The sequence below is a fragment of the Erpetoichthys calabaricus genome, chromosome 4 (genome assembly GCF_900747795.2).
Source record: "Erpetoichthys calabaricus chromosome 4, fErpCal1.3, whole genome shotgun sequence".
Taxonomy (NCBI): Eukaryota; Metazoa; Chordata; class Cladistia; order Polypteriformes; family Polypteridae; genus Erpetoichthys; species Erpetoichthys calabaricus.
This window is the reverse complement of record NC_041397.2, coordinates 8,438,703-8,458,352: the sequence shown is the minus strand read 5'-3', so window position 1 is coordinate 8,458,352 and position 19,650 is coordinate 8,438,703. Positions and strand designations below refer to the sequence as shown.

Sequence of the window (19,650 nt, the reverse complement as noted above, 5' to 3'; positions counted from 1 at the left end):
AAATGCTTTGTCCCAATGCCTACACACACACACACACACACACCGCTGGCCTCGTGAGTACATCTGAGCGTCACCTGCAGCCACACACATATGATGGTCTTTAGCAGTGGGGACGCGGAGTCAAAGTGCTCTTTAATTGCAGTGTTCTTACCAGTTCCTGCATGCTTGTGTCCTGGCCGCCTTCTCTACATATCTTTATCCCCTCTGACAGCCTGCAGTTACCCGAGGAGCATGTCACTCTCAGGTCTGGAGGCCCTGCATTATACTGTCTTGGTGATATCTGAATCTGTTAAGATTACGCAGGATACAATTCAGATATACAACCATATTACTTTGTGAGCAGTGGTTAGTCATAGGATAATAAAATGCAATTAATGACATAAAAACCTGGAATTGTATGCCAAATTTAAATAGGGAGATGTCACTTTACTTTTTATTAAGAGTGGAAGTGAAACTGGCCCCATGTGTAACAAAATACCCATGCCCATCTCTGAATTTCAAGTGCCCCTTACTGATTCTTGTGTGCCCCACCAATGTATAGTACCTCCTATCAAATTAGGATCCAAGATGCTGTTAACAGCAATGAATGCAAACTATGAGATGCACCAATATGCAAATACATAATTTGCAACTATTACAAATGATGTGTATTATACATGAAGTACTTTATTTCACATTTGCACATGCATTGTGATCAGTCATAAGCTCTGTAATGAATCAAAAGCTTTGGAGTTTTGTGAAACAGTCTGAGAGAGTGCAGTGTTCAATGATTGTCAGGCACAGGTGCAATACATGCAATGGAAACTCAAATATTCTTTGAAATATAAAATAAAATTGGTTGGAAAAAAACTGTTTCTTTAAGGCATGATTATTTATGAAATTGTTAAGCATTTTAAAAAGAAGAAAACGGTTTACAATGCTAATATTATTTAGTATTGTGAGAAAATATACCAGATTTTGGACTTCTAAAGAAAATCTGTTTATATCTATGTAGTGTTCATTTTCAATCTTAATCTGTTTTGAGAACATATTGAGAAACAGAGTATCACATTTTGGATCAAAATAATGACAATATCCATTGCAGTTAGTATGACCCAGCATAAATTCTGACAGCTGGTTAACTTCTCAATTGACAGTGCCATTACGAAGGCTTTACAGGTTTGGCGAGTTCAGCTGCAATCTCAGCCCTTCTCTTTTCCATTTTTTTTTTATTAATAAGGTGCTCTGCCCCTGTTTGCTTTGCTCGTCAACCCCCTTGCATGCTACATGCTAGCCACTTCCCGGCTCTGCTGCTCGCGTATGGGGAAGAAGATGTACTCCAGCAGACCCACGTGACCCTGTGTTCGGATTCAGCGGGTTGGAAAATGTTTGGTTGCTTGTTACATATACATAGTAGAACTATTTTACATTACAGCGAGTAATTAACCATAGTAAAACTTAATAAACTGAAAGAAAATTATTTCATGTTGCATTAGAGGAATTTGTTGCGTTATACGTTTTTGTTCCGTTTGGCTTTGAAACATGCAAATATTTTTAAACTTACACTTTTACTGTAAAACTTCAGTAAAAACAATATTTGGAATTAACTTTTCGTCAATAGCGCATTGAATTTTGATTCTGTGTTTGGAGTTACATTGTGACAATGTAACTTATAGCTGCCTGTGAGTGAATATCATTCCGTCCTCTCTAACAAATTAATGAACTTTTTCGAATGTTTGTCCCTGTGATTTGTTAATTGTCATAGCAAAAAAGTTATTTGGACAGGAAACTGTAAACGTTTTAATACGAATGGCATATCAAGATGATCCTTTGGTGTCTCATGTTATCCCCTGAAGATGTACTACATTACCTTTCTTGTCGCCTGTTCAAATTTAACATGTGAGAATTGATCGACTAAATTTGAATAAAACTAATCTTGTCCTATTGCATAGCCCATCACTCTTACATAAATTACGCAATAACATTACAATACATCCTTTCTTTCTACAGTAATTCGACCGGTGGAAGACCGGACGGTGTTAACGGTTGTAGATATTCTTCGTGATATTGTAAGTTGATGTTTTCATCTTCTGCACCATCACCACCAATTGTTTCAGCAGTCTATTGATACGCATTTAAGCAATTTGCCGTATAACCGATCAACAATGTTGGCTTTAATTTGTTTGACTTCATCATTTCTCGGTTCTAGGATTGCCCGTGTACTTACCTCTTCTGTTGATAACCCTTCGGGATGAAATTATTCTATAAGATTTGGACTGGAAATTATAGGAAAAAAAAATCCTGATCTAAGTCCATTAAGTAGTTGTCTCGTTCGCTAGCTAAGTGGCGGTAAGGAACATGTTAGTTAGTAGGGCCCCGCCCCCTTCCCTCGGCCCGCTGCGTGTTTCTTGGATTTACGCAAATAAATCGGAACCACAAACAAACCATGACACTTAGTGCGATGAAAGTAGTCGCAAAATCAACCAGAATGTTCAAGCAAATTTTTTAAAAACCCGATCTAAATCCGTTAAGTAGTTCTCTTGTGAAAGGCAGACATTGGATTTTTTATATATATATATCTATATATATATATATATATATATCCATCCATCCATTTTCCAACCCGCTGAATCCGAACACAGGGTCACGGGGGTCTGCTGGAGCCAATCCCAGCCAACACAGGGCACAAGGCAGGGAACCAATCCTGGGCAGGGTGCCAACCCACCGCAGTATATATATATATATATATATTATATATATATATATATATATATATATATATATAATATATATATATATATATATATATAATATATACACAGATAGTTAAATTTCAACTTCCAAATCGGCCGACAGATGGTGGGTGCCTCAGTAAACGTTCTGAGCGTATACAAGTCTGCAAGATTGTTATAGTCTGCTGTATATGTAAGTTTACTAAAATAGTTGTTTCAAAACTTTCTAGCCCAAAGTTCAACGTAATGTTCCTATTATTTTTAAGCGATCATAAATTTTTGCTTTACTGTACAAAAGTAACCCTTGCGTTTTAGAAAATATTGAAAGTAAAATGAATTTGAAGGTGGCAGTGCAGTTTATGTAGACCTGGTTAATTATTTTATCCTTTTTTCTAATGACTTCTGCTTGGTCCTCAGCAGCAGTTTGGATGAATCATTAAACTCATCCAACTGCACTTGTACCCCTGTCAGAAAATGTCTGCATATTTGAATCAGAGTGGTGAGGTGTTGTATTCTGGACAGACTTGCGAATAATGATTTCTCTAAACTCCATTCACATGACTGTACTATTACTGCTGCCACTCTTATGTATTGTAAAGTGCCACTGGGTGGATAGATGGAGAGGTAGAACTTTATTTGTCCCCATTGGTAAATCTGTCTTTTAACAGAAGTTCTTTAAATAAATCAAACAAAAGAGGAAAACAGTGGGAAATACAGAGCTTCTTTAAAAAGGCTGCTGCTTGTACAGCAGTGTATTGTAGAAATACATCTCCAGTGCATTAAGAATCCACAGTTAGTCACTACTTAGCTGCCGCCAACAGTGTATTTGTTGTGATGACACTGGAGATGAACTGCGATTTCATTTGGATAAACACTTTCGAGTAACTTGCAGAGTCACCAAAAATCAGCAAACCCTATTTTTTATTTTTTGGAAAAGTGTCAGGTGAATACGTAATTAATACAAGCAAACTTCTTTGTTCAGAATGGGAAGGTTGGCTAGTTTGTCTGGTTACACTTAAATCTTGGGCTGGTATAATAGATTGCGTAGGTGTTTTTGTTAGTAATATCATTTGGCAAATGTTTTATTTTTTGACTCATCATGCCACAAATCTGTCTTAACTGAATGCTTTTGGAGGAAGGTGAGTACTCAAAAGGCAATTACTGCTAGGTGAATGCTATGCGTCCGTCAATAATTAAGCACCAGCAGGGTAGCTCATGGATTTTATTAATGCCTGATCACTAAAAATGAACTAGCCATCTAATGGCTTAATGTAAATATTGAGTTTGTAGACCATGACTCAGAAGGAGAGAGTGACTGAAGAACAAAAAAAATACAGTGCATATTTGTAAAATGTGTACATTTATAAGAAAAATGTGGTTTTTGAGAAACAAGGTAAAACAATTGTGGGATGAAAAGCTTAGATTAATGGTCATTTGGCTACTCTTTGGACAATCTAAATGCAGGCTAAGTTTTCAGCACTCATGGCAGATGAAAGTGTATGGTTTTATATATCTGAATTTGAATCGTTCACTGTGTCAGTGCATCATTTTTCAACTAGAGGAGCATCTAACATTAAAATCGAGAATTTGATACTCCTGATGACTCTTAAATCTGCTCTGGCAGACTGCAATTACTGTGAAGAGGTACAAATACATCCAGTAGTGTCTGATTCACAGTACTTACCTTAAATACATTACACCATTCACACCAGCAGCCTATCCTTCACTGGTCCCATTTGATCAATTTTTGAGATTATCAGGGGAGAGAGTTGAAATCGTTATTATGTTGGTATTCTTTGAAAGACTGAAGCATTGCATGTTGACGTTAAAGTAGTTCTTTCTGTAATTTTCTGAAGTCCTGGGGCTTCATGTATAAACGGTGCGTACGCACAGAAATGTTGCGTACGAACCTTTCCACGCTCAAATCGCGATGTATAAAACCTAAACTTGGCGTAAAGCCACGCACATTTCCACGGTAACTCATACCTTGGCGTACGCAATTTCTCCGCTCGGTTTTGCAGACTGGCGGCACCCAGCGTCAAAGCAGTGCTACTGTTCCTGTGTGATCACCCTTTCTTAGATCCACATCCACGGCGGCGGCTTTATCAAATACACTGAAATTAACCGCATATCGTTCATAAATTTAATGCATGTGATTGTAATTAACCTGTAACAATATAATGATCCACAGAATGGTCAAACTACTGTTCCTGTGTGCTCATCCTTTCTTTCTTAGCTCCACATTCCTGACGCGGCTTTATAAATACACTGAAATTAACTGCATATTGTTTATTAGTGTAATGCATCTGATTGTAATTAACCTGCAGCAATATAATGGTCCAGGGAATAGCCATAGTATTCCAAATACCACAACTGCTTTAGCATTGTTACTCTCACTGCATCTTGTTCTTCTTTTTGCTGCTCCCGTTAGGTGTTGCCACAGCGGATCATCTTTTTCCATATTACTCTCACTGCACCACTCGGAGTATTTATATCACTGTAACTGAGTGGGGACTCACAGCAGCAGCTGATTGGAAAGAGAATTATCGGTACACAGCATGAAGCAGACGCTGCCTGAGCCACAGCAAAACGCTTCAGAGACTTTCCTGTACGGACTTCGCGGTTTAGAAAAAGTTTCATCCCAAGAACTATAAACGCACTCAATCAGTCCATCAAGTGCTCCTTGTAGAACTGTTTGTACTTATAAGTACAATCACCTCACTGTAAACTTATACTACAGTTATAATATTGCACAACCTGCGCTACTTTATAAAGCGTGTATGATGACAATATCATTTTTAAGATGAAATGCAGCAAAATATGTTGCTTATAGTATACAGATTAAACTTTAACTTCATTTAAATAATCTGTATTGTTAATAATTAAACATGTGAGGACACGGTGCCGCAGCGTATAGCTAGTTCAAGGATAGCTCTTGCCTTTGCGCTGTATTCTTGCTGGTGCTGACGCGACACTGGAAGGATAGACGGATAGAATAATTAAACATGTACTACGAAGATATTTCAATGTTCCTTAAAAGTTTTGAAGAATCGGCGTTCTAAGCTTACAAATGGCTTAACGTCTATTACAGAGCTGATTGTGCGGCGATTGGAGAAAGAAAAGTATGGACAGGAATTGGAGGTTAGTACGTTTGAAAGAGACAGTACTTCTGTAATAAATTATTTCATCGAAGGTCGCACATGGTGCAGCAAGCCTCTTGTGTGAGATATGAACAATCACTGCACCACCGTGTTCCCATGTTTAATAACATGCTTTCATTCCTATCATCATGAAAATGATATCATGTATACATCTCAGTATTTTAATTATTCAGAGAGCTGTAATATCTCGAATTTAATGCATTCTGTGTCCTGTCGGAGAAAGAACGGAAGCATGTAGTGATTCACACACATAGAGCACATAGAAGATCAAACACAGAACAAAGCATTTAATATGCTACTTGAGAAACTAGTAAAATAAACGATTTTAAGATGAAGTTTATGATGTTCTACTTTAATGGCAAAATAAACTACGTGATTAAAGTGGAAATTTCGAGATTAAAGTTGACATTTCGTCAGACGGTGGGCTACGACTCGCCTTTTCACAGCGACTTTGATATATGATTTCTTTTTTATTTCGGGTACTGTGCGACTTTGTGAATTTGATCTTTCGAGTTTTTCCGACACTCTGTCACTCGATCAACTTTCTTTTGTTGATTATACCACTGTTTAAACCAACAAATAGTACGTTTTTCCTTTGCCTCCACTTGGTATTTGCTGAAATTCTTATATTTTCCCCTGTGCTTTTCCCATTGTCTTTTCACAGAAGGCTATTTATATTGATTTGCATATTCAAAGAGGCGTAATTCTGGGAGGAGTTGGGGCGGGACAGAAGGTGCGTGCACGTGTGTTACTTTTCATGCTGATCGGGATTTATGTAGTGGAAGAACGTGAAAGTATGTGTGCGCATAGATTCCTGCATCTGGATTTTTCTGTGCGTACGCACAATCCCGCTTTTGTGCTTACGCCATGTTATAGTGTGAGTTCTACGCACGGCGTTATACATGAGGCCCCAGGTGAATGTTTTCCAAAAGTAAATGGTTTGGTCATTTCATTTGACCAGCACCAAAAAAAAATGTAAAAGTCCAGACTGGTTTATTGGTTCCAGTGATGTTAAATGATCATACAAATAGATATAGGTGGTTAAAGCACATAGTTGTATCCAAAAATAAATTAAAAACATAGCTCATGTAACTCATTAGTACTATAATTTTTTCCAAGTGTTTTAAACTTTCATTCGTCTCTTTTACCTAGTCCGTGTTATCTTTTTTAAAATTTGTGTTGGCCTTCTGTCCACACTGGAGTGGCGTGATCGACTACTGAAATCTTCTCCACAGTGTGTAAATATAAAAATGTCGGGTCTTGTGCTGCAGTGTGGATAGAAGAAACAAAGCTTTGTAACAAGGTTGATGTGTGATTGTCATGTGTTTGTCATGTGTCAGATTGGCTGTATTATCTGTCCAGTGAGCCTATTTTCTTGTATTTTATGTTTCTGCTGCTGTATGAATATCCCCTTGGAATTTAATGAGAAGTCAAGTAAAATGACACCTTTTATTGGCTAACTGAACAGATTACAATATGCAAGCTTTCCTGAAGAAGTTACCTCGAAAGCTTGCATATTGTAATCTGTTCAGTTAGCCAATAAAAGGTGTCATTTTGTTTGACTTCTCATTTCATCCATAATGGCTAACACAGTACAACACCCATGGGATTTATTAGATCAGATTATGTGCACTTTATGTGATCAGGCAGTGGCTTCATTCTGATCTGATAATTCCTCTTTTTATCTTGTCTCATTCCTTAAATTCTCTGTGTCAGTTGGTGGACAGTGTACCTTGAAACCAGGGCTGTGGAGTTGGTAGACAAATCCTCCGACTCCTTAGTTTCCAGTACTTCTGACCCCGACTCCGACTCTTCTGTATTTAATATGCTAATATATTTTCCATGTTGATTGAAGAAAGGCAAACATACATGTCATTTAACCACAGAACTACTGGCTAGGAAGCTGACTCTCTACTGTATTGGCCAGTTTAAACAAAATACAATTTATTTTTGTATATCCCAAAATCACAAGAAGTGCCGCAATGGGCTTTAACAGGCCCTGCCTCTTGACAGCCTCCCAGCCTTGACTCTCTAAGAAGACAAGAAAAAACTCCCAAAAAAACCCTTGTAGGGAAAAAATTGAAGAAACCTCGGGAAAGGCAGTTCAAAGAGAGACCCCTTTCCAGGTAGGTTGGCCGTGCAGTGGGTGTCAAAAAGAAGGTGTCAATACAATACAATACACAGAACTGAACAAATCCTCAATACAGTATAAAAATAAAAATTTTTACAAGTACAGACCAGAATTTAACAGTAGATGATATCACAGAATATGATTTGGATTTGTTCAGAGTCCTGGAGACCTCAGCCATCAGGCTGCCTCCCCCTATTGGCCATTACACAGCTGAAATAGCTTTGTGCCAGCCAATCCGATGAAAGGACCCCTCTACCCCACCATTCCTGCGATTCTCCATCAGGGAATACTTTACCTTAGGCAGGCAAAACAATTTGGCAGGTGGGCAAAGACAAGAACCCCTGAACACACATCAGGCCATAGCACACATCTACACCAACATCATTACACTTGTTTAAACTCAAATGAACTTCACATTATATCTGAAATAAAATGAAAACACTTTCTGTAATGTACCATAATATAGATTACAATATGTGAATGTCAGGTTGTATAACAGCTCAGCTGAACTTCACACTTGTAGTAACACAACTATGCACTGGGCTTTATTATTACATCAGAGAAGTACTTAATTATGACTATTGTTTGTGAAATGGGACATTTGAACTTGCTGTATTTTTTTTTCCATTACAATTTAAATTTGTCAGGAGTCGGAGTCAGTACATTTTTGCTGACTCCGACTCCAGGTACCCAAAAATGACTCTGACTCCACAGCCCTGCTTGAAACACACAGATATGTCCCCGTGTTTATTTTGGTATGACCCCTAGTCTACTTTCCAAGGCTTTGGCTAACCTTATACTGTACTTGCTTATAACCTTTAAAACCAGTTGTACTGCATTGGCTCTCCAGACAAGAAGTCTATATTGTACTTTCTGCGTTTGTTTATTTAAGGTTTGCCCTGTATACAAATAATGTGCTTGAATGACAAAACTAAAATATATTTAACTTTTTGCTACTTACCCATGTAGTTCACTGTGATGGCCCAGAAAAATAATTAATCTCTCTTGTTTTCATACAGAATGAAGTATGAAACTTTACACAAGCTCAAGTTTCATATGTAATACTAGTTGATTACCCAGTGGCTTCGCTCACTGAGTGCAAGGGAAAAAAATAAAATGTAGTCTAAGTTATTAATCAGTAAAACATTAACATTTAAGAAGTAAAGATATATTGAGCACTACTGGAGTGGTTTCGGGTAAACTACATTTTAAAGGCGCTGTAACACAACAGGTAAGTAGTACTAACAGCAGCTAAAATGTATTGGATTATCTCTCGATAGTAGATCCCTTGTGAAAGGCACTACACGACTGCTGTGGTATAGAAATTACATTTTCTATGTGACTGTCCAAATTTCTGCCTGACAACCTTGCACTATGCTGTGATTTACTTCTTAAAATAATTAATCACAAAAGGAACCTTGAATGTTGCGGGATTTTAGTGACCCGAACTAAATAATTTACAATTAAAAGTAAACTAAGTACAACTAAAGTAATTTACAAACAGAGTCCTGCTTCGATGGCGCTGATTACACTGATTTGCAAAGATTTCCACTCTCCCAGGAGCCGACGGGGCACTTGAAGTGTCACACAGTGCGAAAAGAGAGGACGCTGCCCAAAACTGCAACGCTCTCGACCCCGCGGAGCAGCCCGACATTCCGCGCCTCCCAGAGTCCACTTTGTTCTCACGCACATTGTTTACAGCTCGCCGCAGTTAAAAAGTAGAAAAACGCAAAGCTGTTTTCCTCATCTCTTCTACTATCAAGTACTGCCAACTAAAAAAAAGTTACAATGTGGCAGTTTCCGAGACAGTCACGTGGATGAATAAATAAAACTTCTCAGTCAGAATGTGCCTAGCGGCGGACGGCTCAGCGCTGTAGTCCAGAGAGGAGGGCTGGGAGAGGATGACGCGGGGTGAACTTCTATGGGATAGATCGACGTGTTTGTGTTTATTTCTTTTCAATATCAGTAAAATAACTCTCACACAAATAATAACAATTCGTAAAGGCGATATAAAAATGGCATCCACAAACGAAGTGATTAGTTCCTGTATTGTAATATGTTCTGTGGTCATACGTAATTTCCATATCGTGTGGTCAACGTAATTTCTGTTTCAAACACGAAAAGAATTTATATATATATATATATATATATATATATATATATATATATATATATACTAGCTGTCCCTCATAGCTCCACATGCATAGTAGTGAAACAGGACAAACTTTAAAAATCAATTTAAAAAAAATGTAATATAATTTGTATTGAGAAGAATTTATATTAATAGCTTTCATATCCGAGAGCTTCTTGTTATACAGTATTTTTGGTTTTGCAAATCAATTAAAAAAAATGTAATATAATTTGTATTGAGAAGAATTTATATTGATAGCTTTCATATCCGAGAGCTTCTTGTTATACAGTATTTTTGGTTTTGCTATCAGGGGCAAGAATGTAGCTGTGATCTCTTTGCCAAAAATGTAAAAAGTGGGCAAGGTATCTCTGGACAAGCAGAAGGTGTGCACGCTCCAAAATCAAACGTTGGCACTGTATCTGATCGTGTTCAGCTCTGACGGGAGAGCATCCCCCGAGTTGGGAGAAGAGCATGTGTCCGTGATATCTCTGCCAATCAGCAGGTACCCTCTAAAACACACATAGCTCTGATCTCTCTCTCAAAAACGTCAAATGTTACTCCTTAACAATCTGTAGATGATAATGTCTGCTGAACAAACTGGTATCTCTAGCTAAACGGAGGCAAGATGCACTCTCAACACATGGTGAGAAGTAGAGCGACTCAAACGGAGGCTGGCATGTGAGTGAGGTGGGCCCAACACGACTCTCCACTCCTGAGATCTCGCCTCTCCCTCCCCTAAACCAGCAGACTCCCTCTCGTATTTGCTTCAGTAAATCATGCCGCAACTGAAATGTGATACTTAAAGCGATGAGAGAAGTTGTAAAATCAACCGGAATGTTCACGCAAATTATAGAAAAAAACTCAATCTAAATCCGTTAAGTAGTTCTCTTGTGAAAATCGGACAGACATACAGACAGAAGTTGGATTTTATATATATATATATATATATATATATATATATATATATATAAAAATATAGAGAGAGAGAGAGATGACAGTGATGACAAACACCGGACAACCGCAAACGTCCATTAAAAAAAATTGAGCGTTCTTTGTGTCTCATAATGCAATTGTCAAGTTATCCAGTTGTATGCTCACAACGCCCCAGACAAGCACATTTTGCTTTCCAATAAATTGCCCTGTTGTGCGTAGTAATTCACTGTTTAACTTTGTGTGTCATTTCTTCTTGTTTGTCCCTTGGGTACTTACACTTTTTTTTTACACAAGTAAATGTGGAACAGCAAAAAAGATTGTGATACCTGTCACATGGAATTTATTGTAACGAGTGGCTTTTTGGCTATATGTGGTCAACAATATCTCTAACAATGTGGTGCTTGTTCCAAAACACTCTGACAACCACTGATGTAAACCAAAGAAAAGTAAATGTTGTCTTAGTGCTGGTAATTTTGGTTGGTTATTTTGGAGAATCTAGGTGAGTAGGATTGGTGAGCTTCTATGGGTGAATAGCCTGTTCTTTTAACAATCTAATATATATATATATATATATATATATATATATATATATATATATATATATATATATATATATATATATATATATATATATATATATATATATATATACACACACACACACAGTGAGGAACATAAGTATTTAAACACCCTGCGATTTTGCAAGTTCTCCCACTTAGTAATCATGGAGGGGTCTGAAATTCACATTGTAAGTGCATTCCCACTGTGAGAGACAGAATGTTAAAAAAAAAAAAAAATTCAGGAAATCCCATTGTATGATTTGTACAGAATTTATTTGTATTGCACTGCTGCACATAAGTATTTGAACACCTGAGAAAATCAGTGTTAATATTTGGTACAGAAGCCTTTGTTTGCAATTACAGAGGTCAAACGTTTCCCGTAGTTCTTGACCAGGTTTGCGCACACTGCAACAGGGATTTTGGCCCACTCCTCCACACAGATCTCCACTAGATCTCTCAGGTTCCGGGGCTGGTGCTGAGCAACATGTATTTTCAGCTCCCTCCAAAGATTTTCGATTGGATTTAGGTCTGGAGACTGGCTAGGCCACTCCAGCACCTTGATATGCTTCTTACGGAGCCACTCCTTGGTTATCCTAGCTATGTGCTTCAGGTCATTGTCATGTTGGAAGACCCAGCCACGACCCATCTTCAGTGCTCTGACTGAGGGAAGGAGGTTGTTGCTCAAAATCTCACAATACATGGCCCCATTCATCCTCTCCTTAATACAGTGCAGTCGTCCTGTCCCCTTCGCAGAAAAGCACCCCCAAAGTATGATGTTTCCACCCCCATGCTTCACAGTAAGGATGGTGTTCTTGGGATGCAACTCCTCCTTCTTTTTCCTCCAAACACGGCGAGTGAAGTTTAGACCAAAAAGTTCTATTTTGGTCTCATCTGACGACATGACTTTCTCCCATGCCTCCTCTGGATCATCCAGATGGTCATCGGCAAACTTCAGACGGGCCTGGACATGTGATGACTTGAGCAGGGGAACCTTCCGTGTAATGCGTGATTTGAAACCATGACGGCATAGTGTTCTACCGACAGTGACCTTTGAAACTGTGGTTCAAGCTCTCTTCAAGTCATTGACAAGCTCCTCCTGTGTAGTTCTGGGCTGATTCCTGACCTTTCTTATCATCTGTGATACCCCACGAGGAGAGATCTTGCATGGAGCCCCAGTCCAAGGGAGACTGACGGTCGTCTTTAGCCTCTTCCATTTTCTGACAATTGCTCCCAACAGTTGATCTATTTTCATCAAGCTGCTTGGCAATTGCCCTGTAGCCCTTTCCAGCCTTGTGGAGGTCCACAATTTTGTCTCTGGTGTGTTTTGACAGCTCTGTGGTCTTGCCCATGATAGTAGTTGGAGTCTGACTGACTGTGGGGTGGACAGGTGTCTTTAAAGAGCTCAGACAGGTGCTACTAATTAAGATTACTAAGTGGAGTAGAGGTGGACTTCTTAAAGGCAGAGTAACAGGTCTTTGAGAGCCAGAATTCTTGCTGATTGCCAGGTGTTCAAATACTTATGTGCAGCAGTGCAATACAAATAAATTCTGTACAAATCATACAATGGGATTTCCTGAATTTTTTTTTTTTTTTTTTTACATTCTGTCTCTCACAGTGGGAATGCACCTACAATGTGAATTTCAGACCCCTCCATGATTACTAAGTGGGAGAACTTGCAAAATCACAGGGTGTTCAAATACTTATGTTCCTCACTGTGTGTGTGTGTATATATATATATATATATATATATATATATATATATATATATAATATAGGTGCTCGCTAAAAAGCAAAATTTCTTAGTTTTTTTTAAACCTGTCTGTCTGTCCACTTTTCACGGGAGAACTACTTCACAGATTTAGATCGTTGATTTTTGCGACTTCTCTCTTTGTGCTAAGTATCATAGTTCGGCTGCAGTACCGATTTATTAGTGCAAATCCGAGAGAGACTCATCGGGCTGCGGGGCCCTCCTCACTCACACGTCTGCCTCGGAGCATAACCTTAACTCTGCTTAGCTAGTAAATGAGTGTATTACTTAACGGATTTAGATCATTTTTTTTGCCTATAATTTGCTTGAACATTCTGGTTGATTTTGCGACTTTTCTCATTGTGCTAAGTATCATAGTTCGCTTGCAGGAGTGATATATTTGCGCTAATCCGAGACAGAGGCTGCGGGCCAAGGGGAGGGGGAAGAGTGACGTCAGGAGTAGAGAGCTGGGCTGGGCCCTCCTCACTGTCCTGTTTCACTAATATGTGAGTGAAGCCGTGGGGATGGCTATTTGTTCTATATCATGGGGTGATCAGGAAGCATTTAGCACACCATGGTGCAACTCTCTGAGGTTTGAGCTTCATTATCAGGTTAAAAAGAGAGGGAGATGGGTGACATTACATGAGATTTTCCTAAGTCATTGTGTGAATATTCATAGACTCATATCTCATAATGCATTTTTTGTTCTAAATGATCAGAGAAGTCCTTTCTTTTATCTGTTCGCTTATTTATAAATCTTTGCATCTGTGCTTCTTTTCACCAGTCGCCAACAGGAGATTGAGGAGAAGTTGATTGAAGAAGAGACGGCGAGACGGGTGGAGGAGTTGGTCGCCAAGAGAGTGGAAGAAGAACTAGAAAAACGGAAAGATGAGATTGAGCGTGAGGTGCTCCGGAGGGTGGAGGAGGCCAAGCGCATCATGGAGAAACAGTTGCTCGAGGAGCTGGAGCGTCAGCGGCAAGCTGAGCTCGCAGCACAGAAAGCTAGAGAGGTAACGCTTGGTCGTTGGAAATGCAGGGGACAGTCCATGGCAAAACTTTCGGGCCTGGAATGTTTACTCTTGCTGCTTCTAAATCTCTGGAAGTTGCAACAGTTTATTTATTAAAAAAAAAAAAATAATAATAATAAGCAAGAAGACTACGAACAAAGTTTGATTTTTTTTTAACATCGTAAATGTGGGCTTCAGGTCCATATATATATATATATATATATATATTTTTTAATCCTGCTGTATGGTGGGATAAGTTATATATGCACATCTGGTGCGATTCACTGTTCTTAGAATGCATGGGAAACTTTTGCCATGGCTGCGGAAAAAGTTAAAACGAAAATTGACTTTTGTTTCCTTTTTTTTATTTTTTAAATAAACAGGTTTTTGCATTTCTGTTTTATTCTTGCCTTGTTTTTCTTTATATATCCACACACATAAATATAAATTATAAATTAATCCTCACTCAACAATTTGGTCTCCCCCTTATCTAAAATGTAGCCGAGTGGCTTAATGTCGCTACCTCGGGTACGGTGGTTTTTGTTTTCCTTATATCCTGCCTTAGATGTAAGACTATAAATACGAGCAACCTGATCATTAGGCCTCCTTACACGGCCCTTCTTAGTGCTCAATGGAGCCATTAAGGAATTGATCTGATTCTTCAGAAACACTTTTCAGTACCTACTAATAACTGTCTTGAGCTTTCTGGGAGAGGATTATAAAATGCCATGTCTGCCCTCGCCTAATAAGAAGCGAAACGCATCATTTACTTAGGACACAGGCCGTAAAGGCAATAGAGGAATGTCTTTCGGTGAAATCCGAACTTGCAATGTTAAATTAAAAAATTTGTGGCATTTGTCTCTTGGTCTTCAGATGCACCTCAAACATTGGCATTTTTTCTTGAATTCACTTTACTCGGTGCATTTGAAACATATGCATGTTGGTTGTTGGGTTTTTGTTTTTCTTCAAGGTTTCCCTGAGTTCTTATCTTCACGTTTATCGTAATGTAACTTGACAGTGTAGTAAAAAGAAGTTTAATAAAGCAGTAACTCTTAACAGTGCATAGCAAGTCTTTATGGTTTTTACTGTACTTCACAATCAGGTTGCTTGTGCCAGTGTGTGGCCCTCTAAAGCGACGTAATAGTGCTCTGGTCCTTCTGGACCTTTCCGTTTTTAGTTCTTCTACCTTTACTGTACTCCAGGGCGCTGTGGCTTTGTGTGGTATTTGGCCGCTCATCCTCATAAGGCTAGGAACTGTCTTGAGCAGCTGGCACACACTGGGCTGCACCAACATTGCAGAAATACCAAAAAACACAAATCCAGAAAATCGGACACATAGTGTGTGATGTGCATCAGGGTTAGGCATCCATAAGCTCATTTAAACTGAATAGGTTGCTTTTTTTTTAACATTCTGATAGATGGATGGATGGAAAGATAGAATTTTATTTGTCCCCTGGGGGGAATTTGCTGTTTTACAGAAGCTCAATAAATAAATACTTGAACACACTATGGACTGAATACCCAAAAGCAACTAAAAAGAAATAAAATTAAAAATTAGAATTGTTGCCAGTTAATAGTCTTCCTTTTAATTGCTGTAAATATAAATATTTATATTTCATAACATGCCTTCCCCGTTGTGTATGTTTTTTGGTTTTCAGTTACTCCAAACAGTCAAATAGCAGGCAAGTTTTAGTTCATTTTTACACTCATTTTTGACATGCATGTTTTTGTTTTTTTTGTTTTGTTTTTTTTTTTAAATTACACGCAGTAATTAAGTAAAACTTGTCTGCGAAGCACATGCAAACCTATTGCCTAAAAGGTCCTTCTCTCTTTTGGACATCTTGAACTGATCATTTACTCCTGTGTATAAGGCCAATAGTTTCCATAGAGTTTGGATTAACACTTGTATTTAACTTTTTTTTTTTTTTAATAACTAACAGTACATGTATTTTTCTTATTAATTGTTTGCCTTAGGAATGATGAATTACATAATTTTGTTCCTTCTTACCATAAACATCTGCACTCCTCAGCTCAGCTTGCATTTTGTATGTTGTTTCTTGTAAATGGTTGAGCTGCAGATGCAGGTGTTGCCACGCTAACAGTACAAATCAGTTTAAAGAGGAAGCTGGCACGTATGGCAGCCGAGGAGCACTCTCTGTCTCTGCAGGACACTGGACAAGACAGTAAATATTCAACTTTTAATGCTGGTAAAAGGAGTATAGGTAAAGAATGCGTAGGTATTCATTAATTGGTGAGCCAAACTATTCCATTTTCTTTATTTTTTCTTTATTTTAAACAAAATAATTGCTGTAAAATATTTTCTAGATGGCCATGTTGATTGTGCTTTTTTTTTCTCATTTAATATAAGTACTTATTAAGCTATTTGGAGCAGGGAGGGTTTAATTATGTTTGGTTTAGTTGTTGGGAGGGATTTTGATTGTTACAGGAAAAAAAAGGTGTCTAAATCTGGGAGATTCTTACATTGTAGCTGATGCATCATTTACCAGAATAATAATGTATATGTGCATACAGGGTTTTCAGGATTAAAGAACACAAATGGTTTCTGAGTGAACACGGTGTTAGCGGGAAGCTGTGCCTGTCTGTGGCTTTTTCATCATGGTTATTTCTCTTATTTCACGTTTAGTTGTAATAGCTTTAGGTAACCACACCTGACCTGACAGATAGGTGCCATGCTTATACTAATTACACAGTAATATTAATCCACTTAAGCACATCTTAAGGATTTTAATATTTGTAACATAGTCTTCTTGCTCTTGAGAGTATTTTGTTACTAAAGGTACAGCGCCATGGGTTTGAGAAGAAACAGCTACTTGATAAAACTGCCTCACCCACTCCATTGAAGGTACATTGCATCCAAGTCAGAAGTGAAGTCTTGGTCTGTGAACATTTTTTAGTCAGTTTGTAATTGTCTGATGATATTACTTGTGCTGTTTTATGTGTTGTGGCGTATTCATTACATTAATCCTGAACACTCTGTATATACGTATATGTGTTTGAAATTGTTCTGAAGGACTGCAGGTGGCTTTTAGGACTATTTGTTTTTTTTTTTTTTATTTTTTTTTTTTTTGATTGTCTTTAATGGTCAGGGCTCAAAAATTTAAAGGAGGGAGCAAGTTAGGATTGTGACACATTTATAGCTGCTGCTGCTTAATCTAACACTTCACCATCTCTTCCATTTAGGAAGAAGAACGAGCTAAACGGGAGGAGCTGGAGAAAATATTAGAAGAGAACAACCGCAAAATTGCTGATGCTCAAGCTAAACTGGTATGTGTGTGCTGATTGCATGGAGGGGGGAAACAATAGAATAGTCGCAGTGTATCACTGATACACAGTAGAAACATACTACTGAGACTTGTGCTTTTAGTCATTCATGCTTTACAAAGTGCTGATGCTCTGTCCACTTAGGTGGAGTAGTTGAATTCTTTTTCAGAGGGTTACCGGGAAAAGAGTTAGAACATTAGAGCAATCTGGACAAGAACAGGCCTTTCAGCCCATCAAAGCTCACAAGTCCTATCCACTTATTTCTTCAAAAAAAGATCAAGTCCCTAAAGTGTCTATCCTTTGTGTAAAGAAAAACTTCTAAATGTTTGTGCGAAATTTACTTTTCACAAGTTTCCAACTGTGTCCCCGTGTTCTTGATGAACTCATTTTAAAGTCACCGTCTCAATCCAATGGACTAATTCCCTTCATCGTGTTAAACACTTCAGTCAGGTCTCCTCTTAATCTTCTTTTGCTTAAACTGTAAAGGCTCAGCTCTTTTAATCTTTCCTCATAACTCATCCCTTGTAGCCCTGAATCAGCCTAGTCGCTTTTCTCTGGACCACCTCTAGTGCTGCCATGTCCTTTTTGTAGCCTGGAGACCCAAACTGCACACAGGACTCCAGATGAGGCCTCACCAGTATGTTATAAAGCTTGAGCAGAACCTCCTGTGACTTGTACTCCACACATCAAGGAGTCCACTATGACTCCTATATCCTTCTCATAAGGCGGACTCTCGGTTTTCAGACCACCCGTTGTGTATTCAAATCTCACATTTTTACTTCCTATGTGTAACACTTTACATTTACTGACATTAAATTTCATCTACCCAAGACTGTCTGGAGTCCAAGTCATTCTGTAATGATATAACGGATTCCAAATTATCTGCCAATCCTCCTATCTCGGTATGCCCTGCAAACTTAACCATCTTGTTCTTTATATTCCTATCTAAATAATTTATATATATTAGAAATAGCAGCAGCCCCTCCACTGACCCACGCTGGTCACCATTCTTAACATCTGCCAATTCTGATGAGGTTCCTCACACCATCACCCTCTGCTTCCTGTGTCTGAGCCATTTCTGCCCCCATCTACACGCCACATCCTGAAGTCCCACTTCTTTTAGTTTGATGCCCACCCTCTCATGTGGCACCTCATCAAATGCTTTCTGAAAGTCAAGATAAATAAAATCACGTGCTCCACTCTGGTCGTATCCTTTTTTTGCCTTCTCATAGACGACTCCTCACAGAGTTCACAGGAAACATGCACTTTGCAAGCAGTTATGTGTTTTATTCTGCTGTTCTGTTGTGTGAAAAAACTACAGCTAACCAAACTTGAGCAAGGCCCTGACCCTAAAAACTGCTCCATGGGTGCTGTACGATGGCCGACCCTGTGCTCTGTCCTCCAAAAGTCCTAAGAAAAGACAATTTTCCCCTTATGGCTTGATATAGTTGACCCAAAAAAAACCAAATGTCTTTCCAAAAAAGTTGCAGACAATGTAAGGTGTTGAGTCTCCAACACAGCGTTATCATTATTTGAAAACTGAAACTTTTCAACACATTTTACATTTTAATAAATACATTATTGTGAAAACTGAGCATTAATGCTATTATAAAGTGTACCACATGTGGGACCATAAAGATAAGTTGCCCACTAAATTTTGAGTACACAGTTGTGTATACACTCAGATAATCTATTTTAAAAATGAGACATTTCATTTTGATTTATTGGCTGTCAGGTCTACTGCAGACATTAAGGTTTATCTCGCAAGGAATAAGAAATAAATAAAGGGTATGAACGTTCCCAGTATTACTGTTTAGTAGGCTGCTGGGATTCTTGAAAATCCCTTTTCACAAACTACAATGTCAATGGAATTAATTGAGTCATCGGTTTTTCTTAAGTATAATAGGCTGAGACATTTTTTGCCTAAAGGAATCTGATTTAAAGTGGAACTTCAGCCAAATAAGAAAGGAACAGTAAAATTGCATAT

At 38.3% G+C, this 19,650-nt stretch overlaps 1 protein-coding gene across 1 annotated transcript in view; it reads left to right on the top strand.

Annotated features, from left to right (window-relative positions):
- The window catches only part of arglu1a (arginine and glutamate rich 1a), a 46,111-nt gene that overhangs the window by 5,740 nt on the left and 20,721 nt on the right, over positions 1–19,650 (top strand). Inside the window, exons 2-3 of the mRNA XM_028799216.2 lie at positions 14,159–14,384; positions 17,583–17,666. Coding sequence (XP_028655049.1) covers positions 14,159–14,384; positions 17,583–17,666 — 310 coding nt within the window. The remainder of the gene's footprint in view (positions 1–14,158; positions 14,385–17,582; positions 17,667–19,650) is intronic.